The 22,456-nt window shown below is 39.2% G+C and overlaps 1 protein-coding gene across 2 annotated transcripts in view; it reads left to right on the top strand.

The window, feature by feature from the left end:
* The window catches only part of CTDSPL2 (CTD small phosphatase like 2), an 82,309-nt gene that overhangs the window by 44,975 nt on the left and 14,878 nt on the right, over positions 1–22,456 (top strand). For both annotated transcript variants that reach the window (XM_018053825.1, XM_018053824.1), the window contains exons 5-8: positions 3,350–3,565; positions 12,154–12,232; positions 12,520–12,631; positions 14,760–14,846. In XM_018053825.1, the coding sequence (XP_017909314.1) occupies positions 3,350–3,565; positions 12,154–12,232; positions 12,520–12,631; positions 14,760–14,846 (494 nt within the window). The remainder of the gene's footprint in view (positions 1–3,349; positions 3,566–12,153; positions 12,233–12,519; positions 12,632–14,759; positions 14,847–22,456) is intronic.

Genomic DNA, 22,456 nt, shown 5'->3' with positions numbered 1-22,456 from the left:
CCTTCTCAACATATTTTTCAAGTATTTTCTGATGTCCTGTCTTTGCTGATGATTAGTATCTAATTTCCTACATGAAATTATTTGAGGGTAAGAGGTCAAGTGTCTTTATTTTCGCATCTACTATGTTGTTTGATGTATTATTCGGCTCATGGGAAATAGCCATTAAATACTTGTTGCCTGATCATTTAAATTCTAATTTGAATTATGTTTCTGGATGATAAAGCAGTTTTTAAAAGGCACAATGGCACACTATAAAGTCAAGATACTGTATGGGCAGAAAAATGTATTAGCACATTAAAGGACTGTGAAGTCTTAGACTAGAAATAAAACAAAAAACCTGCATTTAGGGACTTCCCTGGCAGTCCAGTGGTATGATTCCATGCTTCCAAAGCAGAGGACATGGGTTTGATCTCTGGTTGGGAAACTAAAATTCCACATACCTCACGGTGCAGCCTAAAGAAAAAAACCCGCCCCCCAAAAAACCCTACCTTTAACTTTAACCCAGTATACCCTAGACATTTCTTTTCCAAGTTTATTTATAGTTGTATTGTTGCCTACTCCAGGCTGGGTCTAGTGCCTGAGAAATCTGATAGGTTGATTCAAGGAGGATTTCTATGGTGAATGACAATGGAAAGACAGGGAAGCAAGGACACTGAGGGTGCTGGCGTGAGAGTGGCTTAAACGATGCGCCGTAAAGCCTAACCAGATGGGGCGGGTGGGATGAGAGAGAGGTGTGTGGATGAAGGAGACTGGCTTCTATCAGACATGAAGATCCCATGTAATAGAGATACATGAGAGAGACGCTAGTTAGACGATTAGGCGGTTGTTGTAGGAGATAAATTATTTGAATTTTAGGTTTCAGAGGGGAATGGCTTCTCAGTGACAGTGTCCAGGCTGTGCCCATGGTAATGACTACTAAAGAGCATGATGAGTGTAGATAGGGCTGAAGAGGGCCAGGCCTTGGAGGCTGGTTATTGGATGAGTCACTGCCGTCTCCTATAGTAACAGCTCTATAGGCATTTAATAGAGCAGTAAACTTGTAGCTAGGTGTTAAATTGCTCTGTGATTAAGAGGATGCTGGCTGTAGGTGGTAGGTGACAGCATGGGGGATAAGAGAAGAATTGTGTAGTCTGGTGACGTCAGCCTCAGAGGAGCAAACATTTTTACACATCAGGGGAAAACCAGTGATCTGGCAGCAGCAATGGAGGTGCATGAATTCTGATTGAGTAACAAGAATGAGACAATAAACAGCTTTCAGGGAAGGGTAATAGGAAGAGAGACATTTTTTTGAAAGAGGTTAAAATTAAGGCAGTGGAGGGAGAAGGGATAGTCTGTGAGAAAGTTGAGAGTTATTGGAGGTTGATTTTGTTGTTGAAAATGATATTTGGAGGATTCCAGAAAGAAATGGAGAGTTGGGGTCAGTCCATAGTGGGAGAAAGATTGGGCAGCAGGTTCATCTTGGTGATGGTTGAATGTAACGAGGAAATTGACTTCTTTGTTAACGAGGTGGAATCTTGTTGAGAAATTGTTCCTGTATCTTGGAATAAAAAGGTTCTTATGCTTACGGGAACAGCTGACTCATTTTTAGAGAACTATCTCTAGTTTAAAAACATCAGAAGCTGTTTGAGGCTAGTGGAAAAGTGTGTGTGTATGTATTTTGCCCAGCACGTGGTAGGCACTCCATAAACAACACTCACTAATGAAAAGAAGTTCTCTGGCCAGCAGTACTGGATTACACTTGACCTTGAACAACATGGGTTTGAACTGTATAGGTCCACTTCTACAAGGATTTTTTTCACTATAGATACTACAGTAGGACACAGTCTGCTTGGTTGGATCTGAAGGTTTGGAACTCTGGGTGCGGAGGGCTCACTGCCTGCAGCCCCTATCTTGTTCAGAAGTCAACAGTATATATTGAAACTTCAAAGTTGCTGAGAGACTAGATCTTGAATGTTCTCACCACAAAAAAGAAATAATTATGTGGCAGGATAGAGGTTTTAGCTAATGCTCAGTTGGTAATCATATTCATTATATAAAGTATTAAATCAGTTAATTATATCTCAATAAAAAATATTTTAAAGTTCTGAATTGACTCATTTAACTATAAATGGGTATTTCTAAGCTATTTGAAATAGCTTAAGCTACTCTTAAGAAAAACTGTTCACAGATATCACTCTAGCTTATAATAGTCTTTATTCCTTATTGTTTGAAATGTCTAGTGAAGACTCACTGAATAATGGTGTCCTCGGATTTGTTTCTGTTCCAGGAAGTTTTTCTAAATATTGATGAATTTTTATTAAATATATCTGACATATAACATTGTGAAAATTTCAAGTTGTACAACATGTTGATCTGATAATTTATATATTGTCCTGTGATGATCAGCTGATTACACAATCATCTAGCTTAAAACTCAACATTCAAAAAACTAAGATCATGGCATCTGGTCCCATCACTTCATGGCAAATAGATGGGGAAACAATGGAACAGTGAGAGACTTTATTTTGGCGGGCTGCAAAATCACTGCAGACGGTGAGTGCAGCCATGAAATTAAAAGTCGCTTGCTCCTTTGAAGAAAAGCTATGACTAACCTTAGACAGCATATTAAAAAGCAGAGACATTACTTTGCTGATAAAGATCCATCTAGTCAAGGCTATGGTTTTTCCAGTAGTCATGTATGGATGTGAGAGTTGGACCATAAAGCTGAGTGCTGAAGAATTGATGCCTTTGCACTGTGTTGTTGGAGAAGACTCTTGAGAGTCCCTTGGACTGCAAGGAGATCCAACCAGTCCATCCTAAAGGAAATCAGTCCTGGGTGTTCATTGGAAGGACTGATGTTGAAGCTGAAACTCCAGTACTTTGGCCACCTGATACGAAGAGCTGACTCATTGGAAAAGACTCTGATGCTGAGAAAGATTGGGGGCAGGAGGAGAAGGGGACAACAGAAGATGAGATGGCTAGATGGCATCACCGACTCGATGGGCATGAGTTTGGGTAAACTCTGGGAGTTGGTGACGGACAGGGAGGCCTGGCGTGCTGCGATCCATGGGGTCACAAAGAGTCAGACACGACTGAGCGACTGACCTGAACTGAACTGAACTGAACTACGGTCATCGTAGTGATGATCAGCATGTGCTGTTATGTTATGTGATTGTTTTCCAGTGGTTGGGTTAGCTGGCTTCTCATCTCCTAGCAGGCCTGGTGCCTTCGGGGGTGGTGTCCGTGCTCGCTCTAGTCTGCATCATGTCTCTAAAGCTTATTCATTACTTGCTTTAAAGTTGTGTCTGTCTGTCCTCTCCCACTGCGAGCTGTTAAGTGATGATTAATGTACACTGAATCATAATTTCAGGAACATCAGGATCCGATTCCCCAGGACAGGCTGTGGAAGCTGAGGAGATAGTAAAGCAGCTTGATATGGAGCAGGTGGATGAGATCACTACCAGCACCACTACATCAGCTAATGGAGCACCTTACTCACATCAGGCCGTCCAAGTGAGGCCGTCAATAAATAATGGTTTAGAAGAAGCAGAGGAAACAGTTAATCGTGATATACCACCCCTTACAGGTGAAAAATATTTTTTTTCTTATACATTTTCATAAAGTTTGTAAAAATGCAGTACTTCATGTTTTTTCTTAAATAGGCAGATTAAATGCATAAATCTTTCTTCCTGGAAATTAATAAAAGTGGAAATAAAGTGTTTCCTCCCAAATCTAGTCATTTTGAAATTGAATTTTTTAAAGGTTATTTTACCATTTTAGACACTTAACAGCTTAATTATTTGTACCAATCTAAATTTAACACAGCTAACAAAATAATATGCTTACATTTATGAGCATATTATAAATGTGTGAGTTTTACATTCTTAAGATCTGAAGTCCCTGTGTAGAGGTAATCTCATACCTTCAGGTTTGTTTCATGTACGGATGACATCCCCACAGAAGAAACTCCTGTTCTCGGGTCTCTCTGTATACAGACTTCGCAGCCTCATCTGGATCCTTTGAAAGGCCTACCATAACTGGTAGGTCCCTGAGCCAGTTAGAAATATAGAAACATGTAGGGTCAGCATTTATTACCTAACTTAAGAGTAATACTGAATTTAACGAGCAAGTCAGCATGAATTATGCACATAATTTATTCCTGGGTGGATAAGACTTGTAGATGATCTTACTGTTGACCTGTCATTTAATAATGCTGATTACTTCCCTCGTGTTACAGCCTTGTGAGATACGGACTGAAGCCAAGGCTCTTGACTTTTTGTTTGATGTTTTTCTGTTTTTGTGGTGCTTGATTAACCTTTGTACTTATTTTTTCTGACAACTATGGCGACAGAGAGGGGATTTCTAAAACTTCAGTTGCCAGCGGGGAAAAGTGAGATTTACTCCCATTTGTCATTCATTATCTGTTCCTCTAACACTTGAAAGTGCTGCACTCAACATGCCAGCAAGTTTGGAAAACTCGGCAGTGGCCACAGGACGGGAAAAGGTCAGTTTTCATTCTAATCCCAAAGAAAGGCAATGCCAAAGAATGCTCAAACTACCACACAATTGCACTCATCTCACACGCTAGTAAAGTAATGCTCAAAATTCTCCAAGCCAGGCTTCAGCAATGAACCGTGAACCGTGAATTTCCAGATGTTCAAGCTGGTTTTAGAAAAGGCAGAGGAACCAGAGATCAAATTGCCAACATCCGCTGGATCACGGAAAAAGCAAGAGAGTTCCAGAAAAACATCTATTTCTGCTTTCTTGACTATGCCAAAGCCTTTGACTGTGTGGATCACAATCAGCTGTGGAAAATTCTTCCAGAGATGGGAATACCAGATCACCTGACCTGCCTCTTGAGAAATCTGTATGCAGATCAGGAAGCAACAGTTAGAACTGGACATGGAACAACAGACTGGTTCCAAATAGGAAAAGGAGTACGTCAAGGCTGTATATTGTCACCCTGCTTATTTAACTTCTATGCAGAGTTCATCATGAGAAACGCTGGACTGGAAGAAACATAAGCTGGAGTCAAGATTGCCGGGAGAAATATCAATCACCTCAGATATGCAGATGACACCACCCTTATGGCAGAAAGTGAAGAGGAACTAAAAAGCCTCTTGATGAAAGTGAAAGAGGAGAATGAAAAAGTTGGCTTAAAGCTCAGCATTCCGAAAAGGAAGATCATGGCATCTGGTCCCATCACTTTATGGCAAATAGATGGGGAAACAATGGAAACAGTGTCAGACTTTATTTTTTTGGGCCGCAAAATCACTGCAGATGGTGACTGCAGCCATGAAATTAAAAGATTCTTACTCCTTGGAAGAAAAGTTATGACCAACCTAGGTAGTATATTCAAAAGCAGAGACATTACTTTGCCGACTAAGGTCCGTCTAGTCAAAGCTGTGGTTTCTCCTGTGGTCATGTATGGATGTGAGAGTTGGACTGTGAAGAAGGCTGAGCGCCGAAGAATTGATGCTTTTGAACTGTGGTGTTGGAGAAGACTCTTGAGAGTTCCTTGGACTGCAAGGAGATCCAACCAGTCCATTCTGAAGGAGATCAGCCCTGGGATTTTTTTTTTTTTTTTTGAAGTTTTATTTATTTTTTTTTTATTTTTATTTTTAAAATTTTAAAATCTTTAATTCTTACATGCGTTCCCAAACATGAACCCCCCTCCCACCTCCCTCCCCACAACATCTCTTTGGGTCGTCCCCATGCACCAGCCCCAAGCATGCTGCACCCTACGTCAGACATGGACTGGCGATTCAATTCTTACATGACAGTATACATGTTAGAATTCCCATTCTACCAAATCATCCCACCCTCTCCCTCTCCCTCTGAGTCCAAAAGTCCGTTATACACATCTGTGTCTTTTTTCCTGTCTTGCATACAGGGTCGTCATTGCCGTCTTCCTAAATTCCATATATATGTGTTAGTATACTGTATTGGTGTTTTTCTTTCTGGCTTACTTCACTCTGTATAATTGGCTCCAGTTTCATCCATCTCATGAGAACTGATTCAAATGAATTCTTTTTAACGGCTGAGTAATACTCCATTGTGTATATGTACCACAGCTTTCTTATCCATTCATCTGCTGATGGACATCTAGGTTGTTTCCATATCCTGGCTATTATAAACAGTGCTGCGATGGACATTGGGGTACATGTGTCTCTTTCAATTCTGGTTTCCTCAGTGTGTATGCCCAGCAGTGGGATTGCTGGGTCATAAGGTAGTTCTATTTGCAATTTTTTAAGGAATCTCCACACTGTTCTCCATGGTGGCTGTACTAGTTTGCATTCCCACCAACAGTGTAGGAGGGTTCCCTTTTCTCCACACCCTCTCCAGCATTTATTACTTGCAGATTTTTGGATCGCAGCCATTCTGACTGGTGTGAAGTGGTACCTCATTGTGGTTTTGATTTGCATTTCTCTAATAATGAGTGATGTTGAGCATCTTTTCATGTGTTTGTTAGCCATGTGTATGTCTTCTTTGGAGAAATATCTATTTAGTTCTTTGGCCCATTTTTTGATTGGGTCGTTTATTTTTCTGGAATTGAGCTGCAGAAGTTGCTTATATATTTTTGAGATTAGTTGTTTGTCAGTTGCTTCATTTGCTAATATTTTCTCCCATTCAGAAGGCTGTCTTTTCACCTTGCTTATAGTTTCCTTTGTTGTGCAGAAGCTTTTAATTTTAATTAGATCCCATTTGTTTATTTTTGCTTTTATTTCCAGAATTCTGGGAGGTGGATCATAGAGGATCCTGCTGTGATTTATGTCTGAGAGTGTTTTGCCTATGTTCTCCTCTAGGAGTTTTATAGTTTCTGATCTTACATTTAGATCTTTAATCCATTTTGAGTTTATTTTTGTGTACGGTGTTAGAAAGTGATCTAGTTTCATTCTTTTACAAGTGGTTGACCAGTTTTCCCAGCACCACTTGTTAAAGAGATTGTCTTTACTCCATTGTATATTCTTGCCTCCTTTGTCAAAGATAAGGTGTCCATATGTGTGTGGATTTATCTCTGGGCTTTCTGTTTTGTTCCATTGATCTATATGTCTGTCTTTGTGCCAGTACCATACTGTCTTGATGACTGTGGCTTTGTAGTAGAGCCTGAAGTCAGGCAAGTTGATTCCTCCAGTTCCATTCTTCTTTCTCAAGATTGCTTTGGCTATTCGAGGTTTTTTGTATTTCCATACAAATCTTGAAATTATTTGTTCTAGTTCTGTGAAAAATGTGGCTGGTAGCTTGACAGGGATTGCATTGAATTTGTCAATTGCTTTGGGTAGTATACTCATTTTCACTATATTGATTCTTCCGATCCATGAACATGGTATATTTCTCCATCTATTAGTGTCCTCTTTGATTTCTTTCATCAGTGTTTTATAGTTTTCTATATATAGGTCTTTAGTTTCTTTAGGTAGATATATTCCTAAGTATTTTATTCTTTTCGTTGCAATGGTGAATGGAATTGTTTCCTTAATTTCTTTTTCTACATATGCTGCTTACAAGAGACCCACCTCAAAACAAGGGACACATACAGACTGAAAGTGAAGGGCTGGAAAAAGATATACCACGCAAATAGAGACCAAAAGAAAGCAGGAGTGGCAATACTCATATCCGATAAAATAGACTTTAAAACAAAGGCTGTGAAAAGAGACAAAGATGGCCACTACATAATGATCAAAGGAACAATCCAAGAAGAAGATATAACAATTATAAATATATATGCCCCCAATATAGGAGCACCGCAATATGTAAGACAAATGCTAACAAGTATGAAAGGGGAAATCAACAATAACACAATAATAGTGGGAGACTTTAATACCCCACTCACAACTATGGACAGATCAACTAAACAGAAAATTAACAAAGAAACGCAAACTTTAAATGATACATTAGATCAGTTAGACCTAATTGATATCTATAGGACATTTCACCCCAAAACAATGAATTTCACTTTTTTTTCAAGTGCTCATGGAACCTTCTCCAGGATAGATCACATCCTGGGCCATAAATCTAAACTTGATAAATTCAAAAAAATCAAAATCATTCCAAGCATCTTTTCTGACCATAATGCATTAAGATTAGATCTCAATTACAGGAGAAAAACTATTAAAAATTCCAGCATATGGAGGTTGAACAACACACTTCTGAATAACCAACAAATCACAGAAGAAATCAAAAAAGAAATCAAAATATGCATAGAAACTAATGAAAATGAAAACACAACAACCCAAAACCTGTGGGACACTATAAAAGCAGTGCTAAGAGGAAAGTTCATAGCAATACAGGCATACCTCAAGAAACAAGAAAAAAGTCAAATAAATAACCTAACTCTGCAACTAAAGCAACTAGAAAAGGAAGAGTTGGAGAACCCCAGAGTTAGTAGAAGGAAAGAAATCTTAAAAATTAGGACAGAAATAAATGCAAAAGAAACAAAAGAGACCATAGCAAAAATCAACAAAGCGAAAAGCTGGTTCTTTGAGAGGATAAATAAAATTGACAAACCATTAGCCAGACTCATCAAGAAGCAAAGAGAGAAAAATCAAATCAATAAAATTAGAAATGAAAATGGAGAGATCACAACAGACAACACAGAAATACAAAGGATCATAAGAGACTACTATCAGCAGTTGTATGCCAATAAAATGGACAACGTGGAAGAAATGGACAAATTCTTAGAAAAGTACAATTTTCCAAAACTGAACCAGGAAGAGATAGAAAATCTTAACAGACCCATCACAAGCACGGAAATTGAAACGGTAATCAGAAATCTTCCAGCAAACAAAAGCCCAGGTCCAGACGGCTTCACAGCTGAATTCTACCAAAAATTTCGAGAAGAGCTAACACCTATCCTCCTCAAACTCTTCCGGAAAATTGCAGAGGAAGGTAAACTTTCAAACTCATTCTATGAGGCCACCATCACCCTAATACCAAAACCTGACAAAGATGTCACAAAATAGGAAAACTACAGGCCAATATCACTGATGAACATAGATGCAAAAATCCTCAACAAAATTCTAGCAATCAGAATCCAACAACACATTAAAAAGATCATACACCATGACCAAGTGGGCTTTATCCCAGGGATGCAAGGATTCTTCAGTATCCGCAAATCAATCAATATGATACACCACATTAACAAATTGAAAGATAAAAACCATATGGTTATCTCAGTAGATGCAGAGAAGGCCTTTGACAAAATTCAACATCCATTTATGATAAAAACTCTCCAGAAAGCAGGAATAGAAGGAACATACCTCAACATAATAAAAGCTATATATGACAAACCCACAGCAAACATTATCCTCAATGGTGAAGAATTGAAAGCATTTCCCCTAAAGTCAGGAACAAGACAAGGGTGTCCACTTTCACCGCTACTATTCAACATAGTTCTGGAAGTTTTGGCCACAGCAATCAGAGCAGAAAAAGAAAAGGAATCCAAATTGGAAAAGAAGAAGTAAAACTCTCACTGTTTGCAGATGACATGATCCTCTACATGGAAAACCCTAAAGACTCCACCAGAAAATTACTAGAGTTAATCAATGAATATAGTAAAGTTGCAGGATATAAAATCAACACACAGAAATCCCTTGCATTCCTATACACGAATAATGAGAAAGTGGGATTTCTTTGGAAGGAATGATGCTAAAGCTGAAACTCCAGTACTTTGGGCACCTCATGCGAAGAGTTGACTCATTGGAAAAGACTCTGATGCTGGGAGGGATTGGGGGCAGGAGGAGAAGGGGACAACCGAGGATGAGATGGCTGGATGGCATCACGGACTCAATGGACGTGAGTCTGAGTGAACTCCGGGGGATGGTGATGGACAGGGAGGCCTGGCGTGCTGTGATTCGTGGGGTCGCAAAGAGTCGGACACGACTGAGCAACTGAACTGAACTCTTGCATAATTGAACACCTCCTTTTTGTGACGGACACTGTTTATAAAGATGAATAAGATATGCTCATTGACCCTGAAGAGTATATGATTTAACAGATGAGCCAGGTATACACAAAAATTGCTGTACAGTGTGATGAGTGCTGTTACAAATAATCGAGCGAAGCGTGGAGGTGGCACACTCCAGTTCCTCTGGGAGGATCAGGAGAGGAAACGAGTGAGAGTTCTGCTGATGTGAAGAGATGAGGATGAGGGACAGAAGTGTTGCTTTTCCTCAGCTTCAGGAAGGTCGCCAAAGAGAACAAGGAGGAAGGAGGCTGGCTGCACCATTTACGTAGCTGTGTGACTTTAGATAACCTGAGCTCTCTGAGGTGGTTTTCTTAGCTTTAAAATGGCAATAATAATTTAGAGCTTTGGAGACTGAGATGAAATGTGAAAGATGCTCTAACATAAGGTGTTCAAATGCTGTGAACACTTCCTGTCCCCCTTTTTCTGTGGGTAATAAAAGCTTGAAGCATTAAAGTGGTAGACGTGTTTTTCTTTTTGTCCCCTTGTGCTTATGAACCATTAACTGGCGTAAAGTTGTTGGAGATGAAGAAAATTCTGCCTTACATCTGTTGGCATTTATTGAGCATACACACTGTATTGACTCTGAGAAGGTGTTAACATGTGAAAATAGTAAAATAAAAAGTAAAGAAAAGGTAAGTTTTTTGTCCTGAAAGGCTGTTATCCACCAGTATTCCATTCCTGGGCTTCCCTCATAGCTCAGTCGGTTAAGACTCTGCCTGAGATACAGGAGACCCAGGTTGAGTCCTAGGTCGGGAAGATCCCCTGGAGAAGGAAACGCCAACCTCTCCAGTGTTCTTGCCTGGAGAATCCCATGGACAGAGAGCCTGGCAGGCTACATACAGTCTGTGGGGTTGCAAGAGTCGCACACGGCTGAGTGACTCGACCACCACCAGCCCGTTCCTGTGGACAGCTCACAGCAGTCTCTGCTGCGGCCCGTTAGTTCTTTCAGGGTGTTGTAATGACAGACTCCCATTGGACCAGGTGACATATAAGCAACAAATGTAGTTCAGGAGTTTAGGAAATCTAAGCCCCGAACCCCAGCAGGCTCAGTGCCCGGTGGAGACCTGCTTTCTGGTTTGTGGACAGCCGTCTCTTGCTGTGCCCTGTCTTCCGGAAGCTGTGGGCGCGCTCTGGGGTGTCCCTTTTAAAGGCCATTGTTCTCACCGATGAGGGCTCCACTCGCATGCCCTGATGGCTTCCCAAAGACTCCGTCTCCAAACACCATCGCTCTGAGGGTTAGATTTCAGTGCAGGAATTGTGGGGAAACACACACTCAGTCTCTAGCCCACCTTAAACTTTCATCTCTGAGACATTACCTGTTTAGTTTGTGGGGTACCTTTGTCCTCTCATTGAATTTAAGTTACAAACATTAGAAAATTCTCAACATAATCTCTGACGCTGTCTCAATTGATTGAATTTTATGGAATTTTTTCTTGATTATTTTTAAATTACCTGTGAGTAAGAAGTGAAATAATGGGTCACCTAAAGCACTGGTTTCTATGTAGAGCATCGTTTCTTAACTTTCGAGGTCGTAGGCAGCCTTGAGGTCCTGTGTGTCTTCAGGGGGTTGTGGGCCTCTTTAGAGACTGTCCATGGATCTTACGTTGGCGCTGCCTTCGAGTCTTTTTCAGCGCACGCACACACATATTAGTGCTCAATTTTGGGGTGTGTCAGTTCTTAGTTGCGGTACCCAGGCTTCATGGTTGCGAGATGTTAGTTCCCCGACCAGGGACTGGCCCTGCGTTTCCTGCGTTGAGAAGCAGGTTCCTGGCCCCTGCACCGCCGGGGGGCGCCCCCGTGTGTGCGCTGGCTGGCTGTGCGGGCAGCGTGCTTTGTGAAGCACTGCCGCTGCAAGGGCGACGTGGGGTTTTCCTTACATATGCAAACATCATTCAGTTAGAAATGGGGAGTTTGTGGAGTGTAGTTTCCTAATAATGAGTAGCAAATCTTCTCTTAGTTGTTAGGGATTTAAATTTTGTTAGCCATGGTATAGCTTGCCACTTTGTAATGGTATTTTTTTCCTTTGGATCCAGAGTTAGATCTCTGTGTTAATAAAGTTACTTTTAAATACTGTTTATAAATTATTTCTGTCTTATCCTTAACCAGAAATGCACAGGGCTTCAGGACAATCTTAATAAAAGCAGTAAATATGTATACTTCATGGAAGCATTGAGTAAAAGCAACATTGTGTTTTTCCCTTTATTAAATAGCACCAGTAACACCAGATAGTGGATATTCATCCGCCCACGCAGAGGCCACCTATGAAGAAGACTGGGAAGTGTTTGACCCGTGAGTTTTTATTTTTTCCTTTCCCTCTTGGGATAGAAAGAAAGTACATGTGTACAGGGGTGGCTGAATGGTATAGTGCAAGGAACATCTTACCTGTAGGTATTAATACTTCTACTGAGTTACTGAAATACTAATTTTCAGTTTTACTTACATGTTTTATAAGTTTGGTTTACTAGGTTAAATATGTATGATTTAATTAAAAACTTAAAGATGGGCTGAGTTTAGTAAGATGTTTTATATTTACAAAAAATAGAAATGTTGAAACTTTCTTACACTTTGATTTATAGCTATTATTTCATCAAACATGTTCCGCCACTGACAGAAGAGCAACTGAATAGGAAACCCGCTCTTCCGTTGAAGACGAGAAGCACACCAGAATTCTCCCTAGTTTTAGACTTGGTAAGTCTATTTTTTCTAGAGTTAGGGAAAATGAAGGAGTTATATTCTTTTTAAAAAATATTAGCCCCAAATACCTAAAAGAATACGAGAGAGTGAATTGCCTTACACATACATTTACTGTAATAACATGTCTTAGGTGTTCTGAAATGTTTTTATTTTAACCACCATTTAATGCCAGGGCTTCCCATTGCATTGGTATCCAGTACCTTTTGAAAATAAATTAAGCTTCTTTTTTTCTCTCCCCACCCTGTTGCTACTTTGCTATTTAAATTCAGTTATTTTTCCAACACTCCTATACCTTTTGTTCTGTTTTTAATCTCCCAGTTAATTATAATTTCATGCCTAGAATTCAGTCTAGGGAATCCACAGTCATGTCCCCCTGAGGACCTGGGTCTTGATGAGTTAACCTTATGCAAGACCATACTCCTTTTCCTGTTTTTTTTTTTGTGTGTGTGTATTATCTCATACCAATAACTTTATTAATAGACTCTCAAAAGCATGACTTAATGTTGACTAATAAGACCTTTAATATGCTTTCTTGGTGTGATTTTAAATTTATATTTTAGGGTACCAAGAGAGCTTTGAAAACTGAATATCTCTTACCTTTTCCTAACCAAATTTAATATATAGTCACCATTATTTATATCTGCCAGCAATTTCTTGATATTAGCAAAAATATAATTCATTATGTAATGTTGGAAAACATTTTACTATTTAGTCTTTGTTACTACTAACCTATAATTGGAGATGTAGTTTAGTTCTCATTAATTTGTTTCTTATCTTAGGAAAAGATTATTCTTTTAAATCTTAACTAGCAGGGACAGTTCTGAGAGTTCAGCACCTTAGCCTTTGCCTGGCCAAAGAGATAGAAGCTATGTATCCAGAAGTCCTAAGCATTTAATGTGTATTAGAGGATTAAGTAGGAAAAAAGAAAGAAAAATATTGAAACTGATTATGAGTAAGTAAGATCTGATATGCAAGTTAGTGGAGAAACTGAAAAAGATTTCGCTAGATTTTTATGTTAGTAGTTGATATCATGATAGCAAGCTTGGCTGTAAAATTTTTAAACCAATATGAAGGGTAAAAAGAGAAGGGAAGCTAAGAATTAGTGAGCATAAATGAGCAATTTTACAGACGCATATAAAGAAGAATGATCGAAATTTAGGTAGGCTATAGATGAAGATGAGTAGCAGAGTTAGTTTAGATCCAATTAAAGGAAAGAGAATACCTTTTAAAAAGATACTAAGATTTAAAAGGTACTAAGAAAATATCTTAATTTGTGTACTCTGATATGCTGTTAAAAGAAAATGAGGCATGTCTAGAGTATTTTTTGCTCTTTGCCTCCACCGAGTTTAACTTTAGGTTCAAAGAAACACTGCAGCTAGTAACATGTGGAATCATAAGGTGTGAGCATTTGTATTCCATTTTAATTCATTTTGAGCATAAAGTGTTGTTGGTTCTGCAAATGGAAGGCTTCTTGTTTTTCCTCCAGGATTTGAGAAATACAGATACTTGCACATACCTTAGATGAATGATCCTCACATTCCTTTCCTCACAATGAGAAAAGAGGGTTTGGTAATCAAAGATACCAAATAGCGGTCTTGATTCACCGCTAATTTAGTTTACAGATAAGGAGCTATATATGAGTAAAAGACATATATTTTAAATAATTGAATGCTGAACTTCTATTGCTGAGTTGTAAAACTAAGAAGAAGAAAGTATACATGTGGTTAGCAGAAGTGGGCAGCCGCAGGACTGAGAGCAGTGACCCTCAGACTCGCCCGATCGCCTGGCCCTGAAAGACTTTCTGGAGCACAGACTGCTGGGCTCCGCGCTCTGCTCCCTGCTGAATTTGAGTTACCAGAAGAGCTGGCGAGCTTTCATTTCTCACTGGCAGTGCCCGGATAATGCCGACAGCGCACGCAGTCCTAGTGGCCGCCACCGGAGAACCAGTGACTTAGAAAGCTCTGCCCGTGACTGCTGTGCCGTGCATACACAGGAAGGCGTTATGAAACTCATGTGCTGAAGGGTGCTTCAGTAAACGTTTTTGGTGATCATGAGTACATACAGTTATCATTTGAAATATCTCAGTGTCTTAGTTCGCTCAATATGTGCTTTTTATTTTAAGGATGAAACGCTAGTGCACTGTAGTTTAAACGAGCTGGAAGACGCAGCACTTACTTTTCCAGTCCTTTTCCAAGATGTCATTTATCAGGTAATTAAACCTTTTTAACTTGAATTTTGGCCTGTTAGATATTCTGAGCCAAGAAATCCTTTGTAAATATATATGTGTGTGTGTGTGTGTATATATATATATATTTTTTTTTTGGGGGGGCTAAAGTTTAAGGTGTTTATTCCCAATGGATTTCATCTCTATTTCAATGATTTAGTAACACAAGGTAGCATCATGCTAAAGGACTACATCTAAACATTGTCACCAGAAGAACGTGGACTCTTCCTACCCACTGATCTGTACTAAGTCCCTGACCTGTTTGCCAGCAGGTGGAGGCAGAACACTGACATCTCAGGTCCCCGGGAGCTTGGCCAGGGCGACAGCCGGCAGCGTCGTTGCTTTTCCAAAGCGCGGCTCGTGCGAAGAAAGCCCCCGTGTGGGTCGCTGTCGCGGCCTTCCATAGGGACGTGTCTGTGGGCTGCAGTGCAGTGAGTCGGGGGTTTCTTTGGAATTCCAGGGCACTCTCCTAGTTACTCTAGGCACTCTGCTTTTCCTGTAAAAAGTTAGATGTCTCCCTCATTTGTGTTGGTGGACAGGGAACAGTGCAAAATACAAATATCAGTTACAGATATCACTGTGAATTATCTGTTGACCATAGTTCTTACTTTGTTTGAGATTTTCTATCATAAAATTTGAATTAATATGTATGAATACATTTTGAGAACTACAAAGCGCCTTTCTGCCCTGGGCGTTGTTAGCAGCATTGCCTTGTGTCCCAGTTCTTGAAAGGCTGGCAGAGGGTCCAGAACCTTGTTGCTTGTCAGATAAAGCCCACCCAAGGGCTGACTGAGTTAAGTCACAGCACGTTTACGAGGCGTGGTGAGAGGTGCTCACGATTGCTTATGCGCTCTTAATAGGCAGGATATTGGCGTAGAGTTCTCGGCACGTGACAGTTATTAGATCTTAGGAATCATAAGATTTCAGAGTCAGGTTTTGGCTCAGGATCTACGTTACCTGCCTGATCTTGTAATTAGTCCTAAGAGGATTTATTGAAGCGGTCATCGTCAGTTCTAGTGCAACCTAGAAAGGAATTGTGGGTATGGTAAAACCTGGATACTGTATTTATTTCCCGTTTATGTAAACTGATTTTAGTTCTGATATATAATCAGAGGATGAACAAAATATACCTAAAAGTAAGGAATTTTAAGACTTTTAATAACTGGATGTTATTTAAGGTAAATCTTTCTTTTAAGCCATTTTCTGCCAAATAGGTTGTTCTTGTTCAGTGTACTTCAAAGACAGGAATCTTGTAGCAAATATAAATAGTATAGCAATACGTTCTCTCTTTTTAGCTTGATAACCTTGTTTTTATGTTCAAAATTGGCCTTAAAAACAATGGCTTTCAAGCTTTGAGTTTGGAAAAGAAAGCTATTACTGAAAAATACAAAGAATTACTTTGATGTGATTTCTTAAGCTTTCCAGGTTTAAAATTTCTTTCCCACAGTTGGTTTGTCCGTTTCCATAATTTTTAGTAGTGAGATAAAAAACTTGGAGAGTGGATAAGTTTGACTTTCCTTTCATGAGGGTTTCTTTTCAGTTTGACCATAAAGGTGAATTTTTTCTTACTGCTTTCACCGTTTCTTCTTTAGTTCTCTTCTGTGTAAAATCCTTCCTATCTCATGTGGATCCGGAGAGGTGTCTCATTTTGAAAAAGGCTCTTAGCAGTGCAGATGGTGCTTAGAAATGATCTCCATAGGCACTGCCTCTACCTCTGTGGAGCTCAAAGAGCTCCTCCTCACATATCCGGGCTCCGCTTTTCGAAACAGGAGAACTAAATGGTCTGGCCAAGTCAGGAAAAATGAGCAGGAAGTTTGACTCTAAGTTACAGAGATGACTGCGTTTTAATATGACTTAGCTCCTACGTTGTGTGCAGAATTTAGTTCCCTCTCAGTAAGCTGTTGAGGATGTCCGTGGCTAATGCTAGATTTCTGGTGCTGGCAAAGCCATTCTGTCTACTTTTTAAAAATAACTTTGCAGAAATCTTGGGTTAGGGTTCCCTCAGTTTTCAGACCGGCAAGCTCCCTTTAAACAGGGAATGATGTCTTTTAAACTTTCAGTGGTGTTGTCTCCATCTACTGGCAAAGAAGAAGTAAACACAAGGGTCTGGGATGACCTAAGAGAGTTTGGAGGAGCCACATTTTTAGGTAAGATGTAACTTCTGTGTTTAACAACTGCAGTGTGAAGTGGCCCACTTAAAGGTAGATATCTGTAAAAGACTGTATGTTCTCTTAAAGAACAATTGGTTGAGGTTTAAATTCACAACATAAAATTAACCATTTTTACGGGAACAGTTTCATGGCATTTTCCTGTATGCTCTTGGAAATGTCAGCGCTGTAACAGTTTCACATATATGCTTTAAAATGAAATGGTAATGTTAAGATAGGCTCAGAATTCTTCATCTGAATCAAAGCCAGATAAAGTGTCCTCTTGGGGCTTCTGTTACTTTTGCATTCTTTTTATGGTAAGTTTGTTGAGGTAGAACTGTATCTAATTTTAATTGTTTGCTGTTCTCTTTCAGAACCATTTAAAATGTAACTTGTCTTCTGTATGTTTTAATAATTGTCTGTATCAGGAGTTGGCAAACTTTCTCCTGTAAAGGGCCAATTGTCATTATTTTAGGGCTTGCAGTCTGTTACAGCCACTTTTTCTGCCATTGTAGCATGAAAGTAGTCATAGGAGCACAGAATGAACAAGCCTGACTGCATCCCAGTAAAACTTCACTTAACAGAAATAAGTGGTGATCTGGATTTGGCTCAAAGGCCATAGTTTGCTGACCCTTGGTCTAATAATTACAAGAGTATGTGCAGTAAATTTACATATTCAAATTCTAAATGGAAGTAAGTAATCAAATTTTGATCAAAATTCTTGTTAATATATAGAGAGATTCAGAATTAGATCCACTATACCCTGATTATGGACTTTCTAAGGTTTTTGCAGATGAAAGTTTGAGGGAAATTTTAAGGTGGTCACTACTCAACGTTTAAAGATTGCCTTACTTCTTTTGATTGATAAGTAAGGATCAGCTTAGTTAATGCAAGACTTAGAATAATGAAGAGATAGATTATTCAAGCCTCAATTTAGTACCTTGAGTGTATTTGAATTTCCATTTCTCTAGAGGATAAACCTAAAAGATCCAACTCAAATGAAAATTTTGATGTATGTTACCACTGACACTGTATAGGTCAGACAGATTATAGTTTATGAAAGAGTAACTGAGTGTTTAAAGTGAGGGTGTGGCATTCACTAAGGCAAAGTCGATAGACTTTTTGTTTGAATGTTTTTTTCCTTTTCCCTTAATTGGTAGTTTTTCCATGAATTGGTTTACAGTTAGATACTGGAAAACAGGTTTATTCGTAGAATGGTACAAATGCATTTGATATCTGGAAAAGCAAGTGCATGATCAGTTCCAATGCACATGTTTTCATTTTTATACTTAGCTTATGTTGACACATTGTCAGGAAATCCGTCTCGTGGTGTTACTCAGTTAAGAGGTCTCCACTGTATTTAGTTTCTGTTCCTGCAGATCCACCAATTCAAGACTCTAGGTCATCTCACTCCCTCTTCCATCCAGAAGATGACTACTATCCTCAAGCAGGACTGAATCAAAAGACAGATTTTTCACTTAGCTCTTGAGCTGAACCACCTCCTCAATGACCTTCCTCTGTCTCCATCAAGAACTGGAGCTCAGTTTTTTGAAGATGTAATAGAGCTACCCAGCCCAAACGTGGCTAATTGAAGACAAAAAGAAGATGCCTCCTATGTCTCACCACAGTGCCACCAAGCGCAACTGTGTTGTCCAACTCCTCACTCTGTAAAGTATGGCAGGGCATCTGATTCTTGACTCTGTTCACCAGTAAGACTTTAGCCAGTCAGTGGCTTTCTGAAGATCAGTAAAATCAACAAACTTTGGGTCAGCTGTCCAGAAATCAGATTGTGGTAAGCACTCAAGGAGAGTTAGGATCCTGTAGGGAGCTACTTGCTAAAGTATGCTTTGTGTTAATAGTAGAGGTTGCTTTTATGGGAAGAGTTGGGGGGAAAGGTGGGTGGGAAGCCCCATGTTTAGCAAAGCTCTGCCTCTTCCTCATTATTATAGTTTGTTTTCTGGGAGGCTTACAGCCTAGGATAATTTTTGTAAGGATTTCAAATATTTTATACTACAGAAAAATAGAAGTAGAAGGTCGGCGGCACCTATCTCTTTTCTGCAATCTTTCCTAGAAAAGTCAGCATTTTTGCTTGATGAAGAAAAAAAGCAATTGTTTGAATGAAGAGTTCTGTTAGTAGATACTTAATCAAGCTTTTCCCCCACTCATGCTCTGACTTAAATTGATACTAAACAGGAGGCATTTTGTTTGGACATTCATAAAGTATAATTTTATTATATAAGAGTAGTGTGTATACTTGTTCCTTAAAACACCTGGGGCCATGGACACAGTGTGGAGGATGAAAGTAATATTTTATATCTGATATGGAATAATATTTTTGGTAATGAGTTGTAAGTCAGCATTTAAAATAATTTTACCATCCTTATTAGTAAATATGGTCAGTCATTGGTACTAATTTTTTCATCATGCTTTTGTATTCCTTATAAATGTATCTTAAAATTAGAAGTAGTTCATTTAAAAATATACAGAAAATTCTTGTTCAGTAGCTGAAAATATTTCACAACTTTTAGGAGAGGTGACAGTTGACTATTAAACATATTAAATTGGAGTTTTAAGAATTTAGAATTTGGTTTTGAAGGCTTTGTGGGCTTTTGTTGTTGTTTTTTTTTTCTTTTAAACTTAGTAAACTTGATTTTAAGAAACACATTAAATCTTATAATTATATGCATACACAAATATGTGTACACACATACTCAAATTGAAAAATTGTGTGTGTGTGTGTATATGTATATAAATGGCCATGACTTGAAAAGTATGCTTCATTGCTAATTTTTAATATACCTTCTGTGTGAATACATGAAACATTTTATCCTGTTTGGACTACATAAGAAAACATCTTTTCAAATTTATTTCTGTTTAATACAGTGTAAGGTTTTACAGGAGGTTTTAGTTTGAGAGTTTCATTTGTATTGGTTATGATGGTTCAGTATTTACCTATTCGTTCTCAGACTGATCCACCTACAGATACTATCCCCAGCAGCAATCTGCCTTTTATTGAAACTGTGTGAAGCAAAAGATGACTTGTAAAATCACCCATGGGTTATGAAGTCGAGGCTTCCACAGGCTGTATCTGAGCAACCCTCTTTCTATGGAAAAGATTTGGGTTTTGTCTCTATGATCTGGTATTGATGCAAAGACAGTGTTAACCAAGTTAAATAATTAGGTAATCTGTTGACTTACTTAACCACTTCTTCAAGTAAAGATAGAGCTTTCTCTTTGAGTGTGGTTGCCCAGTCCTACCCCCATAAAATCCTGCTCTTTCCAGGTATTCTCCTTATGGCTGATTACTTTTAAATAATCACGTGGATAGTAATAATTACTGTTGAAGGTCTCGATGTGCTGGCAGTGTTCTAGGTGCTTTATATGTATTAACTTATTTACTACAGTAACCTTATGTAGGTACTGTTATTATACCCATTTTATAGATGAAGAAACTGAGGTGTACAGAAGGTTTAAAAACATTGTCAGAGCCTCTTCTGTCTCTGTGGTATATACTGGTGTATGTGTGCTGATAAACTCTTTACCTTCTTCAGTGTTCTTGGTTTTCTGTTGTTTTAAATTCTTACTGCTGATTAAATAAGTAGTCCCCACCAATCATCTTTTAATGTAAAGGTGCCGCGCTCTGTAGTGGGTGATGATTAAATAGGTAGTGCCCACCGACCTCTTACGTTAGAGACACCGCACTCCGCGCTCTGCAGCGGGCGAGAGCCACCGAATGTGATCCCTTCTTTCCTTCCTGCAACAGTGTAGCAATAGGTTCAAAGGATTTCATGAAAACATATTAAGAGATACTTTTTTCCCAAAATATGTTAGGGTCATATTATCTGTGCTTAAAACTAGAAGTATTTTTCCTAAAAAGATCTACATGTAAGAATTTTTCCTAGTTTTGCCGCAAATTGAGATTGTTGGGTGTCCCCTCGCTTTCTTGGTCATGCTCATAAGGTCACCTAGGTAACTGAGATAATGGTTTAGTTACAGAAATCAGTGTATATGACTGACATTGCATACCTAGACATGAATTTGAATTTAGATAGACGTCCACAAAATATTGTCAATTTATGACTGGATAGCTATTTTAATGACTTTTTATTAAGTCTAGTTCTGTTAACCATTTATAACCTATTAGCATCATCTTAGGAGAAGGCAGTGGCCCCCCACTCCAGTGCTCTTGCCTGGAAAATCCCATGGAAGGAGCAGCCTGGTGGGCTGCAGTCCGTGGGGTCGCTAAGAGTCGGACACGACTGAGCGACTTCACTTTCACTTTTCACTTTCATGCACTGGAGAAGGAAATGGCAACCCACTCCAGTGTTCTTGCCTGGAGAATCTCAGGGACCGGGGGAGCCTGGTGGGCTGCCGTCTATGGGGTCGCACAGAGTCGGACACGACTGAAGCGACTCAGCAGCAGCAGCATCTTATATGCACAGTTATAGAACATTCTCTTGTCTTAGTACTAAAGAAAGTACAGGCTGACTGTCAGATATCATCTAAGTTTTGGTAAAATCAGTTCACAATATATTACACAAGATTAGCTATCACTGTTTTTACAGATATTATTCTAGTAGATTTTGTTTTGAAAGTTTACAGCTGTACACATAATGAAACAAGTGAGGGGAGCTAAGAGGCGCAAAGCTCCAGTTCCAAAGTAAATTGAGTCACGAGGATGAAATGTACAGAAGTTCTACATAATAGACATTTCACAGCAGCAACATCTTTGGGTAGTAGGCAGTCTTATTTAAGACATGTCTTTGTGTATGGTGTTCTTACATAATAATTGCTCATTATTATAGCATTATGCATTAAGACTTTGACTTTTTCAAAATATATTTGGTTTAGTGATTAAAACTATTTGTTCTGTACCTAGAATAATTGCTGTATAGTTAAAGGAGCATATATACACCACCCTGAAATGAAACTTACGGCCTAGTCTTACATTTGGGTGACTAAGTGATTCTGAAGAGTTGCAGGTGTAAAGGAGGATGGTTTTTGAAATTCTAAGTAGTAGAAGGATGTAGAAAATAGGGAGTGAGGAACGCGGGGTGGGAATCTTTGTTGTGAGACGGTTAGGAAAAGAAAAGGGCATCTGTGGGGTCGCTTTGGGAGCGTGCAGAGGCGTGTCTGTGTGTATGTGCCTGGCTGGCTGTCTGGCCTGACCCAGGAAGCGGTGGCAGTCTCGTTGCATCGCGCATCCCTTACAGCTGTTCTTATTTCCTGCTGGACAGTGCTTAGTGCTTCTTGACTTGTATATATTTCTGCTTCAGTATATCCATCCAGATGACTTAGATCCTGCTGGCCTTGTGACTCTATTTCTATTTTTCTTTCTGAGATTTTGCCTTTACAGCAAATGACAGACCCTCACGTGGTCCCAGTCCCATCCCTGCTCGCTGTTGCTGTGTACCTTTCAACCCTTTTTCCCCCTAACCGTCTCAGTTT

The sequence above is a fragment of the Capra hircus genome, chromosome 10 (genome assembly GCF_001704415.2).
Source record: "Capra hircus breed San Clemente chromosome 10, ASM170441v1, whole genome shotgun sequence".
NCBI classification, from domain to species: domain Eukaryota; kingdom Metazoa; phylum Chordata; class Mammalia; order Artiodactyla; family Bovidae; genus Capra; species Capra hircus.
Note: the sequence above shows the minus strand (reverse complement) of the source record. Positions and strands in the feature narration are given on the sequence as shown.